Source organism: Ursus maritimus, unplaced genomic scaffold (genome assembly GCF_017311325.1).
Source record: "Ursus maritimus isolate PB19 unplaced genomic scaffold, ASM1731132v1 scaffold_8, whole genome shotgun sequence".
NCBI lineage: Eukaryota > Metazoa > Chordata > Mammalia > Carnivora > Ursidae > Ursus > Ursus maritimus.
In genome coordinates, this window is record NW_024426996.1 from 3,389,640 (window position 1) to 3,408,248 (window position 18,609).

The 18,609-nt window shown below is 41.7% G+C and overlaps 1 protein-coding gene across 1 annotated transcript; it reads left to right on the forward strand.

Annotated features, from left to right (window-relative positions):
* The first annotated feature begins 1,372 nt into the window (after positions 1 to 1,372).
* On the forward strand, positions 1,373 to 15,719 carry ADH5 (alcohol dehydrogenase 5 (class III), chi polypeptide). Its single transcript, XM_008707189.2, has 9 exons — positions 1,373 to 1,487; positions 4,870 to 4,971; positions 6,738 to 6,879; positions 7,402 to 7,489; positions 11,295 to 11,514; positions 11,665 to 11,925; positions 12,763 to 12,898; positions 15,119 to 15,257; positions 15,393 to 15,719. The coding sequence occupies exons 1-9, from the start codon at positions 1,476 to 1,478 to the stop codon at positions 15,415 to 15,417; spliced, it is 1,125 nt and encodes a 374-aa protein (XP_008705411.1). The 5' UTR covers positions 1,373 to 1,475; the 3' UTR covers positions 15,418 to 15,719.
* The last annotated feature ends 2,890 nt before the right edge of the window (positions 15,720 to 18,609 follow it).

Genomic DNA, 18,609 nt, shown 5'->3' on the forward strand with positions numbered 1-18,609 from the left:
AGAAATGAGAGGTGACAGAATGAATGCAGGCACTGAGGGTCAGGGAGAAGTTGAAATTTCCAGGTTTCTGGCTTGGGAAGGAAGGTGGGGGTGCCCGGGTGGCTCAGTCAGTTAACCATCTGCCTTTGGCTCAGGTCATGATCACAGGGTCCTGCTCAGCAAGGAGTCTGCTTCTCCCTCTACCCCTCCCCCCATGCTCTCTCGTTCTCCTCTCTCTCTCTCTCAAAAATAATAAAATCTTTAAAAAAAGAAAGGAAGGGAGGGAGGGAGGGAGGAAGGAAGAAAGTAAGGGAGGAAGGGAAGAAGGGAGGGAATGGTGGTGTCACACACAGACAGAAAGAAGATAAACTTTAAGAAGAAAAGATGACAAGATGAGTTTTGAACAAGCTGACTTTGAGATAACTACGAGATACCCTAATGGAGACAGAAAGATGTCTAGCAGCCAGTTGTATGCCCAAGCCTGGAGTTCACCACAGCCATCCTTATTTATAATCCAGAAGCTGTCCTTATATAAAAAGAAGTTAAAAGCCATGGTGTAAATGAGAGAGTGGAGTGAAGGAAAGCCGTTGGACAGAATTTTTTTGGATCACCAGCATTAACTTAAGATACATACTAAGCAAAAAAACCCATGAAAAAGACCGGAAAGCAGAGGAAGAGAGTGGTCTGTTAGAGCTATTTTTTATTTTTAATTCAGCATTCGCAACAATCAGAGTTTAAGAGAAACTGGCAAATACTCCATCTTCCCTCTTTCTCCACTCTGGCCACTCCTAAACCACACCACATCAAACACGTCCACGTTCCGGAGGCTTTGCACTCACTCGTGTCCCTCCTCGCAAAGTTCACTCCCCGAATCCCACCGACCGCCAAAACTCCTACTCACCCTTCAGGAGCAGCTGGAATAGAGCCCGGGGAGTTTCCCCAATGGGTACCTCCTTTGTGCCCCCTTAACCACTCTTCTCCCAGCTGAGTTTCCCCCTCAATGGAGTCCTTCGAAGGGCTAGATCCTACTCATGGGATCTCAAGACGCAGCGCACACTCAGTGTGTAGAGGAGCACAAAATGGTGCAGTCCTGTTTCTCACGTGCTTCCAGTTAAATTCCTGGTTCCTCACCTTCCATCTCTCCCCTTCAGAAGCCTGATCTACGCTGCCTGGGCTAAAGTGACAAGGGGAAAACCCCTTCCGTACACAGACGTTTCGCATCTAGTCTGGTGGCCTCGCCCAAACCCCGCCAAATTCAGAGCTGAAACCACGTGGGCGCGCGCTAGAGCGCCGCCCGCGCCAAGCTCAGGCCCCGCCCTTCGCGCCCAAAGCCCGCCTAGCAAACCTCGTTCACGCTCCGCCCCCTGGGCAGTCGGAGGCGGTACCACGCCAAGAGCACGCCCCGCCCCCCTGCGCCAGCCGCACGCCCCGCCCACGTGCCCAATACGGTGGGTCCCACCCCGGATGTCCGCCCCTCGCTGACCGAGTCCGAGGCCATGGCGAACCAGGTAGGCCGGGCAGTGCAGCGCGACCGACTCCAAGGGAGAAGGAGACAGGGAAAGCGTAGGATGGAACCGGGCCGCTGACTGCGCGGGGGGCGCGGGGCTCGGCCCGTAGACAGGCATGAGCTGCCGGATCCGAAACAGTGCCTTGGGCGAGCTGCTCTGGGGGAAGGAAGGGAAAGAATCTTTTGTTTCCGCTCCTTCCTTGAAAGGATTTTGCTGCTTCTGGGATAGCGGAGCGGGGTGGGGGTGGGGAGAACCGGAGATTAGGGGACCGGGGTGGTCGGTATCCTGCTAGAAGTGGTTTAGGAGCGCTTGTGCTTTGCGTATGCTAAAATAACTAACTTGCCTGCGGTCATACTTGCAGGTAGCGGAACCCGTGCTCCTAACCCTTAAGGTTGCTGTGTTTCAGGATTGTAAATCATAATTGAACAATTATGGTGACACCAAAGAATGTATTTGGGGAAGATTCCTAGGCCCCTTTCAGTAGTAACATTTTTGAGCACTTTAGGCACCAGAAGTTTATATTTCTTTAATCCTCCCGTGACACTTCTGCGAGATATTGTCTCCATTTTACAGGCTTAGAGGTTCGGCGTCCTTAGTGGTCACTTTAAGATAGCCGAGATTCCAGTCCCAGGTCTGTCCCTGTGCGAGGAGCTATTCCAGGTTCCTGAAATATGCATTGGACAATAAAGGCAGAAATATACGAATAACAATAAAAGTTATTTAGTGTTTTAATGTTTTGAAAACTTTAGAAATTTTCTAGAAAGATTTAGGACCTTAAATGTTGAAGTTGAGAAGAAATAGTAAACTCCAGACGATCTTTTAGACTTTACACATTGGCAAGTTGTTTTTCCTTATTACCAAGTGCCTTTATTCGGAGAAGGTGAAAAATTATAATCCTGTGATAGTTCAAATGTTGAGGTAGGGCAATGCCTGTGGATTTAGGGTGGAGCTTTGTTTTGCTTAGAATTGTCATTGAAAGGAAAAGGTTAATCTTTCAAACATTCCTGAAATGAGCGGAAGGCGCATAAAAACTTAGATTATAGATGAATTATTTATGCGTGTTGCTCAAGTTCTCTAGGATCCAGGACCATTCTGAATTTAACCTTTGGGACTTTTGTTTTGAGATTTAATGGTACATTGAGTTGAAAACAGATTCTAATGCAATGTCTGAATTTTTCCACCATCAGATTTAATATATACACTTTAATTTTAAAAGCAATAATTTCCAGCCTCACCAATTTACACAAACCACTCATCTCTATATATAATTCAACTCTCCTTTTCCTCCACTCTCTGCTCTGCTACCAATAAATATTGATTCGTTTTTGCCAAGCTACACCATGCCAAGGATTGTATTAGGGACTTCATTTTCATTTACTTCTCACAGTTGCTTTTTGTAATTGTAGCTGTTTTATCACTGTTTGTAACTCTTTCTCATCCTTTGGTATCCTAGGTAAAAGTGAAGTTTTTTCAAACCCACCAACCAAAATTAACTTTCTTTCTCTACTTTGTGCATTCTGTAGCACTTTATGCCTCTCCCTTTAACTTACACTTGTTGGAATTGTTGACTTTCAGGTCTGCCTCCTATAAACCCAGCAGTTTGCAACGTTTATTCTGTCAACACATTTCATAAGCATTATGTGAACTAATCAAAACTTTCCTGTGGGTGGGGAAGGGAGGGCAAAATAGGAGATTAAGAGGTTCAAACTTCCACTTATAAAATAAAGAAGTCATGGAAATGTAAAGTCCAGCATTGGGAATAAAGTCAATAAAATATTGTAATAACTTTGTATGGTGACAGATCATAACTAGACCTCCCATGGTGATCATTTCCTTATGTATTTAAACATCAAATCACTATGTTGTACACCTGAAAGTAATATTCAATATTAACTATGCTTCAGTTAAAAAAAAAATTTTTTTTAACTCTCATTACACCTGATTCTCTAGTAAAGGAGGAGTGTACTGACTAGAATTTCTAAGGCAATGCTATGCTATAGATACAAGTCCCGTATGTAATTTTTATTTTTCTAGTTACCACATTAAAATTGGATAAAAATTTAATCCATTATACAGTAATCCCCCCCTTATCCACTCTTTCAGTTACCCAAGGTCAACTATAATCCAGAAGCAGGTGATCTTCCTTCTGACATACTGTCAGAAGGTTAGTAGTAGCCTAACACTACATCACAGTGCCTTTGTCACTCACTTCACATCACCTCCCGTAGGCATTTTATCATCTCACATCATCACAAGGGTGACTGCATACAGTACAATAAGATATTTTGAGTGAGAAACCATATTTACATAACTTATTATAATTGTTCTATTTTATTATTGTTGTTAATCTGTTACTGTGCCTAATTTATAAATTAAATTTTATCACAGGTATATTTGTATAGAAAAAACATAATCGTTTCAGACATCCACTGAGAGTCTGAGAATGTATCCTCCACAGATAAGGAAGAACTACTGTATTCAAGTTACTATCTTGACATATAATTAATATTTTTTAAATACTGAAATACTTTTACTTTTTTTGTACTAAGTCTTCATAATCCGGGTAACTTTTACACTTAACAGTTTATATCAGTTCAGCCTGGCCATTTTCCAACTCCTCAGTACCACACATAGCAAGTGGCCAGTGTACTGGATAGCACAGCTAAAGGAGTCGATGTGGTATTTTAAAGTTCCTGCATTCTGGTGCTCTTTATGCTTCTTCCCACTTTGCAGTTTTGCACTAAACCAGTGTTAACTTAAACCAGCCTTAGCAAAGGGATACTCTAGGGTAAATGTTAAGCGTTCAGATTCCTTGGATCCTATGCGAGACCTATTGAATCAGATTGTCTTGGAACCTGTATTCTTTTTTTTTTTTTAAGATTTTATTTATTTATTAGAGAGCGAGGGAGAGAGAGCACAAGCAGGGGTGCGGGGCAAAGGGAGAGGGACAAGCAGACTCCCTGCTGAGCAGGGAGCCCGACATGGGGCTCAATCCCAAGACCCTGAGATCATGACCCATGCTGAAGGCAGACACTTAACCCACTGAGCCACCCAGGTGCCCCTGGAATCCGTATTCTTGATGTGCTCCTGCTTCTGCATTGTAGAAGGTCATTAAATATTTGATTAATAAAACTTCTTAACCAAAAGAGGCTTTTATATCTGACCATGTGGTCACCTCAATTAAATTTTTTTAGTGAACATTATATATATGAAATCTGAAAACATGCAAAACAGTTCTCCATATCACTTCGGGGTGTATAGTTTTTGTGATTGTCTGATATACTTTCTAAGGTTAGCATTCGTCAGGATCTAAATTAACTAATAAGTAGGTCATTATTATGCAGGAGGATAAATAACTTGCTCTCTTTTTTGCCCATTTCAGGTTATCAAGTGCAAGGCTGCGGTTGCCTGGGAGGCAGGAAAGCCTCTCTCTATAGAGGAGGTGGAGGTGGCACCCCCAAAGGCTCATGAAGTTCGAATTAAGGTAATGATACATCCAAGGCACTGGAAGAGAAGACTTACAATTAGGTCTCTGGGTAGATGAATCCTCTGAGGAGAAATCCCAGAGGCCAGTGTCAAGGAGAAGGTATCGAAAGTCGTCCAGCCTTAGAATCACAACATCCTCCTCTTATTTTACCCCCTTCACTTTTGCAGCACTCTTCTCCGTCTTTTTAGCTTTGACATTGAGCTCCGCAGCCTTCCCCACGGATCACTGGATTATTGCAATTTATCTTCCATAGCCTGTGTTTAAGATGAATTTGTAAGATGCTCCCCTTTCTCCTGATCCCATGACTTAAAATGTATGATGACACTTCAGAAACAAAAGTAGAAATGGTCTTCAGTTTTGTTAGAGGAGGTTTCACATAAGATTTGGGAAGAGACTCCGGATTTGACTGGAGCAGCAAGCAAGTGAAGTCTGCTTGCTTCGAGAGCTTTAAAATGTACTCACCCTTGCAGGCAAGGCCAGGGTTCAGGGGATCCATCAGTCTAGTCCCACTCAACCTCTGCTGTGGCAGAGAAAGGAAGTTACCCCTGGAAAGAGGGATGTTGCCCAAGGCAGCCACCTGGATATTTTTAGCATTCTACTCTGTTGTTTTGATATAAAATTAATACTTTAAAGTCGTGACCATGGAATAAAACTAACATTCTAGAAAAAGTAAACTTTCCTGAATTAGAGTATACTTTCCCCATCCCACCTCCAAACGCTCATACTCCCAGGGATCAAATGTCAAGTGGAGGAGCCCAGGGCCAAATAACTTTTTAAGATCCTTTTCAACCTGGACCCAGGAATCTGAAATCTTGTACAGTTTATATGTTTTTCTTTAAGTTCAGAAATTAACCTGATTGTGATTTTGCCACCGAAAAAGAAAATGTGTCCTGGGACGTACTAAGATGAGCTATATGGGAAACTACTAACAAATAGCAGGTATACGTGAGAAACAAAGACGCGTAAATATAAACACTTCAAGATTTCTTTTTCTTTTAAGATTTTGTTTATTTGAGAGAGAGAGAGGGAGAGAGCACAAGCAGGAGGAGTGGCAGAGGGAGAGAGAGAAGCAGACTCCCCACTGAGCAGGGAGCCTGATGCGGGGCTCGATTCCAAGACCCTGGGATCATAACCTGAGCTGAAGGCAGACTGAGCCACCCGGGTGCCCCTCCAAGATTTCTTTTCTGTGCTTTTAGTGGTTTAGAAAGATACTACTTTTTAAAAGCCAGAGATATGGGAATAAAGGGTTATTTAAGTAGAAATTGTGTGTGTCTGCTAAAAAGGGAGTTGGTTTCACTAAAAGCTCTGAATTTTGGCCCAGAATAAGCAGCGTGTTGTATTTCAGAAGTAGACTGTACCTTCTTAGAAATCACATTTGTCAGCAGCCAGGAGGACCCCAGCAATGAAGTGAGCTCCACCTGCTTTGTACATGGGTCATATTCCTCTCCACACTTGGAGGCCCAATGCCCATAAAATCACTGTTTACCGGCTCTTGCTAGCCTGTACTGGAAAGGAGATAGATGTACCATTTCCTCTGCATATAAACACACCATTATTTTATGGATCACTAAAAAATGTCAATTCTAATTGTTAAGATGCCATAGATTATAAGCACATGGCTGATTTTGAAGAGGTTAAAATATCAAAGAAATGTTTCTTAGCATCAATGAAATAGGGTATTAAAAATGCCTTACCTTTGACCTATATCTCACCCCGAAATGCATGCAGACAAACACACTACATGCTCTTTAATATCCTGCTAGATTATTGCCACTGCAGTTTGCCACACCGATGCCTATACCCTGAGTGGGGCTGATCCTGAAGGGAGTTTTCCAGTGATCCTGGGACATGAAGGTGCTGGAATCGTGGAAAGTGTTGGTGAAGGAGTTACTAAGCTGAAGGCAGGTAAGGAGGATATTTGAACCACTTAATTTCATAATTTCGACTTATTTCTACATGGAAATTATATTTCCAATAAGCTGTACATTGCTTCTTCATGAACAAGTTATCACCTGAGTCATTTGTCAAGAATGATTTTGTTCCTTATCTGGGAAGCACAAATATTTGAGTTTTTTTCTTTTGGATTTTGTGGACTGCTATTCATCTGAAACTATTTATTTCCAAAGCCAGTTTCGACCAATTAAACAAGAATTTTTAAAGATTTATCTGTGAGTCAGTATTTTGAAGCCCATGACCTTGTTTTCTAGTTACAATTTTAAGAGCTTCTTTTCAATCAAAATTTTGAAAACTTGTATTTCTTGTATAGTCAGTGTCTGAATGATGTTATATAGGTAAGGTTCTAAGTTGAAGCTTTTAACTTTGCAAAGCCACATGCGTTGACAGGAGTGGGAATTTGCAGGGGCTGCTGTATCCATTTAGAAACGGGTGCTCCCTATTCAGGAGAATGTCTCTGCATTTGTTTCCCAGGTGATACTGTCATCCCACTTTACATCCCACAGTGTGGAGAATGCAAATTTTGTCTAAACCCTAAAACAAACCTTTGCCAGAAGATAAGGTTAGTATCTTTGTTATTTTATTCTTAAAATAGTAAGTAATTGTGTGGCAGTCTATACAGAATATTCTACATGAATTATTTCATTTCAGCTTAATGGCAACCTCACTATCACTGGTATCCCCACTTTCATAGATGAGAAAGTTAAGACTCAGAAATTAAGTGGTTTACCCAATATCATAACTTTTAGATAAAACAGAATTTTCTGAACCCATTCTCCTTCCATAACACAAGGCTAAATTTGCCAAAATATATATTAAGGAGGGACATGGTTATGAAATTAAATGAAATGATTTTTATGAGCCATTTTATTGCCCATGAAACCAAAGTAATAAAATTCATAAGGTTACTAGGAAGACTACAAGAGATAAAATAACCCTTGACACAGAAAAGGTGGCTATTTTATCGTAGTAAGGAAGCACACTTAAAGAACTACTATTTTGAGGCAATTTAAGATCTCCTCATATTTGCCTTTTTTTGCCTTCTTCTTGAGGTAGAATATATACAATAAAGTACTTCGTCTATAAATCTTGAGTGGACAGCTCCATGAATTGTTAGGTATACATACAGCCGATGGTTATAACCACCCAGATCAAGACAGAGAACCTTTCCAGCACCCTACAGAGTCATTCGTATCCCTTCCACGTCAGTAGCTCCTCCCTCAAAGGGAACCACTCTTCTGATTTCTTTCCCTACAGGACTTGATATAAATAGAATCACCTACTGTGTGCTCTTTTGTCTGGTTTCTTTCTTTCTTTCTTTTTTTTAAGGATTTTATTTATTTGAGAGAGCGTGAGAGAGCACAAGCAGGGGAGAGAGGAAGAAGCAGGCTCCCTACTGGGCAGGGTTCCTGATGTGGGGCTTGATCCCAGGACTCCGGGATCATGACCTGAGCTAAAGGCAGACGCTTAACTGACTGAGCCACCCAGGCGCCCCTTGTCTGGTTTCTTTCATTCATAATGTCTGTGAGATGTATCCGAGTTGCTCTGTGCATCAGTTGTTTTTGTTGCTCTGCCATGTTTCATTCATTTATCTCTATTTATCCATTCCCTGTTGGTGGACATTTAAGTTTCTCCTTAAATGTTTGGGGGCTGTCATGATTGATGCCGCTGTGAACGTTCCTATTCATATGTCTTAGTGAATATATGCACTACTTTTTCTTCGGTGTTTCCCTAAGATTGGAACTGCTGAGTGTAATACGGTGATGACCAAATTTACATTTCTCACATGTGTTTGGTCTTCTGCCATGGTTTCTGGCTCAGACCCTTGGAATTTCCCGTGATGTGGGCTGTATAGGTGTCTTTATTATATTAATGAATGTGACTTTTGGAAAACTGTTAGGAAACCTATGGATGGCCTGGCCTTTGGTAGGGGAAAAGGGGCTCTTGTGGTTGAATCAGCCAATGGCCAATGACTTAGTCAATCATGACGATAATTAAGCTTCCATAAAACCTCACAGGTACTGGCTTCAGAGAGCTTTGGGGCTGGTGAGCACATGGAGACTGGGGAGAGCGACCTACCTGGAGAGCGTGTGGAGGCTCCTCGGCTTCTCCCCATACCTCCTACGCGTCTCTTCTCTGGCTGTTGATTCAGATTCTTTATCATATCCTCTAATAACTAAGTGTTTCTGGAGAATTAAAAGAACCTAAGGAGGAAGTCTTTGGAACCTCCCATCTGTAGCCTATGGCTCAGAAACATAGGTAACATGGGGCACCTGGGTGGCTCACTCGGTTGAGCTTCCTACCCTTGGTTTCAGCCCAGGTCACGATATTGGGGTCGTGGGGTTGAGACCCGTGTTGGGATCTGCACTCGGCACCGAGTCTGCTTGAGATGCTCTGCCTCTCCCTCTGCTCCTCCCCCAACTCGTGTGCACACGTGTGCGTGCACGCACTCTCTTTTTCAAATAAAATCTTTAAAAAAAAGACACCAGTAACCGCCTGGAGCTTGCAGCTGGCTTCTGAAGTGGAGGGTAGGGGGCCATGTTGTAGAACTGAGCCCTTAACCTGTGGAATCTGATGCTCTGTCCAGGTGGCTGGAATCAGAATTGAGTTGAATTCTCAGACACCCCGCTGGTGTCCAAGAATTGTTCAGTGTTGTTTGTGAACACACCCCCCGACACACACATTGGAATTGAGTCCATGACCTGGAAGATTGAGTCATCTATGGAAGATCCGTGTGATCTTACTTTTGTTTTCTAGTGCCATTGACAAACTTAGTTTATATTTTTGGGAAACAAGATTCCATTTATTTTATAACAGAAGTCCAGTTAGTTTTGGCTAAGCTAGAACCAAAATAAGTCTTGTTTTGAAAGGTAGTCTCAACACCGCCTAAAAGCTTGGGTGGGACCCATCAAGTATAATAACGGTAACGGGCTTTTTGTGGCTGGCTGTAGCCTTTTAGAGGGACAAGTCCTTTCAAAGCCTAAAATGTGTACCATGTCACCTTTGGTTCAAGAAACTCCTCTGGGACAGAAGTGATTTCTTACAGTAACGAAGGCTAAACAAACAAGTCGCTCCCTTAAAGATCTAGCAGTTATTTGTGGTAGAGCTTTGTCACATAGCTGTTTGTTTCTGGTCATACTTTTCTCTCAAAGGAAGTGTATTTACTCTGGAGTCTAGAGGCAGTCCATTCTCTCTTCATCTGTGTATTTGTTTATTCTGTGTATTCCAAAAGATGAGCCTAAGAATGTACATCAAATTATAGTGCATTGTTTTTGCTAAAAATAACAAATACTTATGAAGCACCCTGTGCCCGGCACAATATTAATGCCTTACATAAGATCACATGTGATTTTTATAGCAGTCTCTAAGGAAGATATAATTGTTTCTATTTTCCAGTGAGGACACCAAGGCACAAAGTTTAATTAACTGGCCCAAGATCACACAGGATTTGAACCCAGCCGTGTTTGACTTTAGGGCCTATACTCCAAAGCAGGACATTACATTACCTACCTATTTAGAATGTCAAAAATAATATTTGATGCCATGTATCATACTGGTTGCCTTTGTGAGGTTTTTTTTCTTTATCTTTCATTAGTGTTACCAACTACATAGGCAAAAAACAAAGAAAAAGAAAAGATAACTTGCATCCTTGAGGACTGTTTAAAAAACAAAAGCCTCCTGGAAGATCTAAATTAAATTAGCCAGTGTGGCTGTCTATTTGCATCACCTGATCTGCATAATTGCTCATAATCTCTGCTTGTGTGGATTCTGGTTTGGGCTCTGTGCTTTCAGAAGTTATATTTGCTCACAGTTTTATGATGGAATTTTAAAATTATTTCATCTGACCCATAAGTTGTAGCTGTTAAATTTATTTCAATACCCAACAGTGAGATCCAGAAGGATATTGAATCTTGGAAAAGATATGTAAGATCATAAGTCTTCCTTAGATTTCCCTAATAAGGCACTGCTGAAAGTAACTAAAGTACTTAATAAATACGTTAGAAATTAGACTCGGGGGGTCACTTGGATGGCGCAGTTGGTTAAGTGTCCAACTTTCGTCTTCAGCTCAGGTTATGATCTCAGGGTCGTGAGATGAGCCCCGCGTGGGGCTCTGTGCCTAAGCATGGGAGTCTGCTTGAGTTCTCCCTCTCCCTCTGCCCCTTCTGCTCATGTGCGCATATGCTCTCTCTGGCGCGCACACGCTGCCTTTCTCTAAAATAAATCTTTAAAAAAAAAAAAAGAAATTAGACTTTGGGTCTTAGCACACTTTCCTGTCTATCTGTCGTATTTAAAATTGATTTCTTTTTCCTGTGCATTTTGGGAAACCTGATTTTACCCTTCCTTTTTCCTTTTTTTATTTTCTTTAGAGTTACTCAGGGGAAAGGATTAATGCCAGATGGTACTAGCAGATTTACTTGCAAAGGAAAGACCATTTTACATTACATGGGAACCAGCACGTTTTCTGAATATACAGTTGTGGCTGACATCTCTGTTGCTAAAATTGATCCTTTAGCACCTTTGGATAAAGTCTGCCTTCTGGGTTGTGGCATTTCAACTGGTTATGGTGCTGCTGTGAACACAGCCAAGGTAAGAGATTGGCCTGGATTTTAGCTTCTGCCTTCTAATTTGATACAACAGAGCTTTGCTAGAAAGTGCACTTGGCCCAGCGTGTAAGAAACCTAATGATTTCCTTGACACTTGTGCGATGAGTACCTAACAGACCGTCCTTACTGGTAGGTGGAGCCTGGCTCTACTTGTGCCGTCTTTGGCCTGGGAGGAGTTGGATTGGCTGTTATCATGGGCTGTAAGGTGGCTGGTGCATCCCGGATCATTGGTGTGGACATCAATAAAGATAAATTTGCAAGGGCCAAGGAGTTTGGAGCCGCTGAATGTATTAACCCCCAGGACTTCAGTAAACCCATCCAGGAAGTGCTCATTGAAATGACTGACGGGGGAGTGGACTATTCCTTCGAGTGTATTGGTAACGTGAAAGTCATGGTAAGTACGTCTCGCTTCATTCCTTTTTTTTTTCCTCTAGCTTTATTGTAAGAATAGAGCGTATGATACATACACAAAATGTGTTAATCACTGTTTATAATATTGGTACGGCTTCCAGTCAACAGGAGGCTATTAGTTAAATTTGGGGGTAATCAACAGTTACATGTGAATTTTCAACTGCATGGCAGGGTCGGGCCCCAGCCTCCGTGTTCAGGGGTCCGCTGTACATCCACGTTACTAACCTCTAGCAACAACTTCCCTTAAGCTCAGTTTCCTCTTGTGTAAAACACAGACGGTAATGACCCGTCCTTGACACGGGGCAGACGCTCAGCAGGAATGTTACTATTCTCCACTGCTTGCTTTAATAGAGTCTTTAGAATTTGAACTAGGATTTATTTTAAAAACTAGACAGCAAGGGGCACCTGCATGGCTCAGTCAGTTAAGCATCTGCCTTTGGCTCAGGTCCTGATCCCACAGTTCTGGGATCGAGCCCCCATGTCGGGCTTCCTGCTCGGCGGGGAGCCTGCTTCTCCCTCTGCCTGCCACTCCCTTGTTTGAGTGCTCTCTGTGTCAGATAAATAAAATCTTAAAAAAAAAACTAGACAGCAAATAAAAGCTTTACATTCTTTCATTTTGTGTTAATATTCCACCAGGTTATTAATTTTTTTAAAAAAACTGTTGAATGAAATTACATTTATTAAATATTCAGTGTGATCATTTTGTTGTGATTTTTTTTTAAAAGCTCTGTGCCACCACCCTCTCCCCGCAAAGATATTTCGCTGATCTTCTCAGCAGAATGCACTGACTTCTGTCGTTTGGCCCCGTCTCTGTCTGCAGAGAGCAGCGCTGGAGGCCTGCCACAAGGGCTGGGGTGTCAGCGTGGTAGTTGGAGTAGCTGCTTCGGGTCAAGAAATCGCCACTCGCCCGTTTCAGCTGGTCACAGGCCGCACGTGGAAAGGCACTGCCTTTGGAGGTAGCTCAGTGGATGAGCACATTTTCTCTCTTGTTATTTCCACCGGCAGAATTTGAATCCCAAGCTGATTTTTTTTGTTTTAACAACAACTTTCATAGACTACCTTCCCATCACAAGTTGTTGCATACAGTTATTTTAATAGGAGGGTTGCACATTTGATCCGTGTTCAGCCCTGGGGCTGGGAAGACGCTCGGCTTCCTCTGAAGCACAAGGTCACGCTTCACACACATAAAACTCAGCACCGTGTTGATGAGGAACTAGTTGGGGGTAGGGCAGGAGTGAGAAGTTGGTTCCAGGGTACGCAGACGACAGTGTCAGCCACACTGTTGTGTTGGGGACTGAAACAGATGATTGGCATTTCTACTCACTTTTGCAGAGCGCGGCTGTCGCTGGACGTGATTATCCCCCCGTCTCCGTAGCACTGACGTCAGCTGTAACCAATACAAGGTCTTCAGCTGAGAATACTGTGTGAGACCAGACCTTGTAACAGAATTGAAAGGCTGCCAGACTGATCTTTTTTCCCTTTTGTGATCATAAAAAGTACATGGTTGTTTGGGGTTGCCTGACTACTGGGAGAATGCTGAAAAATCACTTCCATCTTTTTCGTGGTTGCTCAGCCAGGAAGCACAGATCATGCTTTTATATCCCAACAATATGAATGATTGAAATCGGAAGTTTTTATAGATTTTTAAATATATATATATATTTATTATTTATAGTCTCACCATCCTTTTTGGGGGAAAAAATCACATAGCACGAGATTTTAATAATCTGTATTTAACAAAGTGTCTCTTAAGACCCCCATCCTCATACTACTATGTCCACTTTTCTGAAGGCCAGAGGAAAAGATGAGGAAAGTATGAGGAGATTAGCCAAGTTTTCTGTCTTTATACTGTAGAATTCACCATTAAAAAATGTCAAGGGGCACCTGGGTGTTGCAGTCGGTTAGTGTCTCTTGGTTTCAGCTCAGGTCACGATCTCAGGGTCTTGAGATCGAGCCCTGCGTCAGGCTCAGCTCAGTCTGTTTGAAGATTCTCTTTCTCTCTCCCTCTGCCCCTCCCCCGACTCGAGCAAGCCCCCTCTCTCTCAAATAATAAAATCTTAAAAAAAAAAAAAAATTATATTCAAGAAAAGTGTGAAGCTGACTCTACTTGCCTTTCCAACCAGGTGTATGCCTCACTTGAGTATCTCAGAATAGACTTTTAAAGCCACACATCCTCTCAGGTCCTGAGCTGAGCCAGGGGGTTTGAGCCTAACCTCTCCCTGAAGCCTCATCCTCCCAGCACGTGCTGGTTGGGAAATAAGCTGGAGCATTGGGGCGCAATGGGTGGTGGTAAAGCATGACCCACAGATGGAAATAGAACTTTTGGTCTAGAGAGGAGTGGTGGCTATGCCTGTCTCGGTTACCGGGAGTTTTAAAGGAGAAAGAAAGGGGCGCCTGGCTGGCTCAGTGGGTAGAGCACACGACTCTTGATCTTTGGAGTCGTGAGTTCAAGCCCCATGTTGGGCATGGAGCCTACCTTAAATAAATAAATAAATAAATAAATAATTTTTTAAAAAAGGAGAATGAAAAAGGCCCACAATTTGTAGGGGAAGAATAATTGGTAGAAGCCATAAGGAGGCAGATTTGGAAAAGACTTGGAAGAGGTTTGAAATGTCCCTGGTTTAAAAGGTGGGAAGGCTTCTTTGTCAATTCATTGCTTCTTTCAATATAAGTGAAAGACTGAAGCACCTGATTTTCTTTAAAATCTTAAGGAGCTAAAAATTTCCCACTTTTGTTTTCAGTTTCACAGTTTTCTAGGGTGAGATGCTATCACTAATTTCATTGTTAAATTTAAAACCAAAGAAATAAAGTCATGTATCACATCAGTTTTATTCTTCCCTGAATTTCACGATTACCGAAGTCTTTCTGTTGTGGACCTAAGTAAGTTTGTTTTAAGACTTCCAGAGTTCTGTCCTCGGTAGTTTAAAATTTTGTCTCAATTTGCTAAAACCTTAATGAGATTTTCGTAAATCTTAATACAGGAAAAGGAAAATACTCAAAAGGCATTTACTAAAGACATACATTAAGTTCATCCTCCTCTCTGCTGATTCTGAACTTCTTCATTCCTCTTTAATTCATGATAAAATGTATTGTCTTAAATGCCTGTCACCCACTAAGTAATAAGCTAAACTGTAAAGATTTGTTGGGAGAATTAATAGACGTATGATTTCTTTCAGGATGGAAGAGTGTGGAAAGTGTCCCGAAGTTGGTGTCTGAATATATGTCCAAAAAGATAAAAGTTGATGAATTTGTGACTCATAATCTGTCTTTTGACCAAATTAATGAAGCCTTTGAACTGATGCATGCAGGAAAGAGGTAAACCTCCTGTGTGGCTGTGGACTGGAAAATGTAGTGATGAGTTAGGGATTATGGAGGAAGGGTAAAAAAAATTAGTTTTAGTGGTCTTAAAAAAATCATTTAAAACCTGTTTATTGCTTCCTTCTCTTACAGCATTCGAACCGTTGTAAAGCTTTAAATTCAGCAGAGAAAACATGTTCATCCTTGTACGTAAGGCTTGTGGTCCAGCTGAAGAGCCAGACAAGCAAGGAGACGATCTTCCAAGTCCACAGCCCCGTAGACCTTCTAGACCTTCTCTACTGCTACTTCTACTTCTAGAGTAACCTACTCTAGGCAATAGTATTTCTTGTATAATTCATAAATCTCTAATCAAGGACAAGGCTAATACAGTCATATATCTGTTTTCTGAACTCTCCTTCACATGAATAATTGCCAGGTCATTAGGGAATATTCTAACATAATAAAAGTAATTTCTGTGTATGTAGATGTTGTCGTCTGTTTTATGCTGAACTCATTCTCATGGTTCCTGCCCCTATAATCTTCATTCTTTAAAGGAAAGCTAGAGAGACGCCTGGGTGGCTCAGTCGGTGAAGCGTCTGCCTTCAGCTTAGGTCATGATCCTGGGGTCCTGGGATCGAGTCCTGCTTCACGCTCCTTGCTCGGTGGGGAGCCTGTTTCTCCCTCTGCCTGCTGCTTCCTCAGGTTGTGCTCACTCACTAGCTCTCTCTCAAATAAATAAATAAATAAATAAATAAATAAATAAATAAATCTTTAAAAAAAAAAAGGAAACCTAGAGGAAACGGGGCGGTGGTGAGTATCTGAACCTTGCCTTCTTCCATCCTCAGTAATTTTTGCTTAATTTTTAAGAGTCTCTGGCCCATTTACTAAAGAACAGATTTCCCTCACCGTCAGGGGCAAAGTTAATCAGCCCCTGTGAGATTACATTCTTGAGAACAGTTACCATACCTTGTTCAGACTTACTCTCCCAATTCCTAGTGTGGCCCACACGGGGCACTAAACTTCACTGATGAAACTACCTTCTGGGCATAAGGTATATGTGTGTTGGTGGTGGCTTCTGTGAACTCTTTCTAGCATATAAAAAGTACGTACTGAATTTCAAAGTTCCCAGGCACTCTTTCGAATCTTAACATTTCACCACTTCTAAACCACATTGCCTTTCCTTTCTAGAGGTTTTTTGTGAATTATCTGTCCATATCCTTTCCTCACCACCCAGAATTTGGTGTTTTTTCACTCTCATGCATGTTGTTATACTTTCACTATAAATATCCCCAAACCCTCTAGTCTTTGGTACTGAAAACCTAATACCGTCTCATTCTGCAGCTTTCATTTTTTACTCATTATTGTGTAATGAATCCATGTGATGCTCACATTCACTATTTTAACACTGTGCAACAGTGGTCAGTTATATGAAATAACAATTTATCTGCTGTCCAGATGATGGCATAAAGCAGCTTCCAAAACTGTTTCTGTGTTGCTAACAACACTGGTGAAACATTGTACGTCTTGCTCATTGTGTAGTTACTTAGGATATACAGCAGACCCTTCAACATGGGTTTGAACACAGATGCACTAACATGGATTTTCTACATTATGGTATTGTAAATGCATTTTCTCGACATTCTTTCTCTAGCTTTTTTTTTTTTTAAAGATTTTATTTATTTATTTGACAGAGAGAGACAGCCAGCGAGAGAGGGAACACAAGCAGGGGGAGTGGGAGAGGAAGAAACAGGCTCCTAGCGGAGGAGCCTGATGTGGGGCTCGATCCCAGAACGCCGGGATCACGCCCTGAGCCGAAGGCAGATGCTTAACGACTGCGCCACCCAGGTGCCCCTTCTCTAGCTTTCTTTGTTGTAAGAATACCGTTTATAATGCATATATAAAAAATGTGTTAGTCAACTGTTCTCCTAAGGCTTCCAGTCAAAAGTAAGCTGTTAGTACTAAGTTTTTGGGGAGGGAGTCCGAAGTAATGTGTGGATTTTCAAATGCGTGGAGGGTCGGCGGTCCTAACCCCTGAGTTGTTCAAGAGTCAACCATATATCATAGGATTAGCACATCTTAACTTGACTAGAAATTGCCAGACTGTTCCTCAAAATGGCTGAAAACTTGCCAAGTGAGATGGGCATGAAATGGGATTTCATTACTTTACCAGGCGTTCCCCTCAGTTACTGACGCACTACCGTACGTCTGCATTTCCTTTTTTGTGAAGTATCCGTTTACGTCCTTTGCTCATTTTTCTATTGGATTAATTATCTTTTTCTGAGTAATTTTGAGGAGTTATAGATGCCAGTCCATCAGTTTTATATCTTATTTTAATATATTTTATATTTTTAAAATAGTCAAATATATCAGTCTTTTCGTGGTGCTCTTAACATAATAACACTTAGGTTTCTTTCATTCTGACCAAATATAAAGAAGCAAAAATGATTCATAGTCTTCCCATCCAGGTAATCCATTGACACTGAAAAAATAAAACGTAAAAGCAACATATCCAAGAGTTAGAAAATTCAGATAGAGAAAATTATACAAGAAGAGCGACACTCCCGTCCCACAATAAAAACAGTTGACTGCTATTAAGTTTATGTATTTTCCCAGAAGTTTCAGTGCATGTAAATAGCATTTATACATACCCTTTAAAATTACAAAAGCATGTTGCAGACGGTCTTTATATCAACACCTTGGCTCCGCCATGCACATAGATTGTTTTTGGTTGGATTGAAGCCATGTGCTTTTTTGTTGTTTTAATCCTTTTGATGGATGTGGCTTAATTGCTCCTGTAAAAAGGTGGTTTTTCTGAACACTATCTAGCGGACTGAAAAGTAGAAGTAGCAATTATGGTCAGGACCCCACCTTTTGGATCTTTGGTGCATTTGTAGAGCCGGGCAGTGCAGCCTAGTTTTTCATTTTACCTAGAGGGCTGGAGATGCAGTAGCGGCCCAAATGGCCCCAAACTATTGCCCTGAGAAAACCAGAAGAAATTAAAACTAGTTTCTACCGAAGTTGTAAGAAAGAGGCTTTTAGGGGCGCCTGGGTGGCTCAGTCGTTAAGCGTCTGCCTTCGGCTCAGGGCGTGATCCCAGCGTTCTGGGATCGAGCCCCACATCAGGCTTCTCTGCTGGGAGCCTGCTTCTTCCTCTCCCACTCCCCCTGCTTGTGTTCCCTCTCCCGCTGGCTGTCTCTCTGTCAAATAAATAAAATCTTTAAAAAAAAAAAAAAAGAGGTTTTTAATCAGGTTTGATTTAGCCTAGCCTTCTAGGAACAAAGTATATTATTACCCTGAGCAATTGCACTAAGAAAATGGACATGTAGGGTGATAATGGAGAGCTAATAATTCTTTGAAAAGTTTTTTTCCC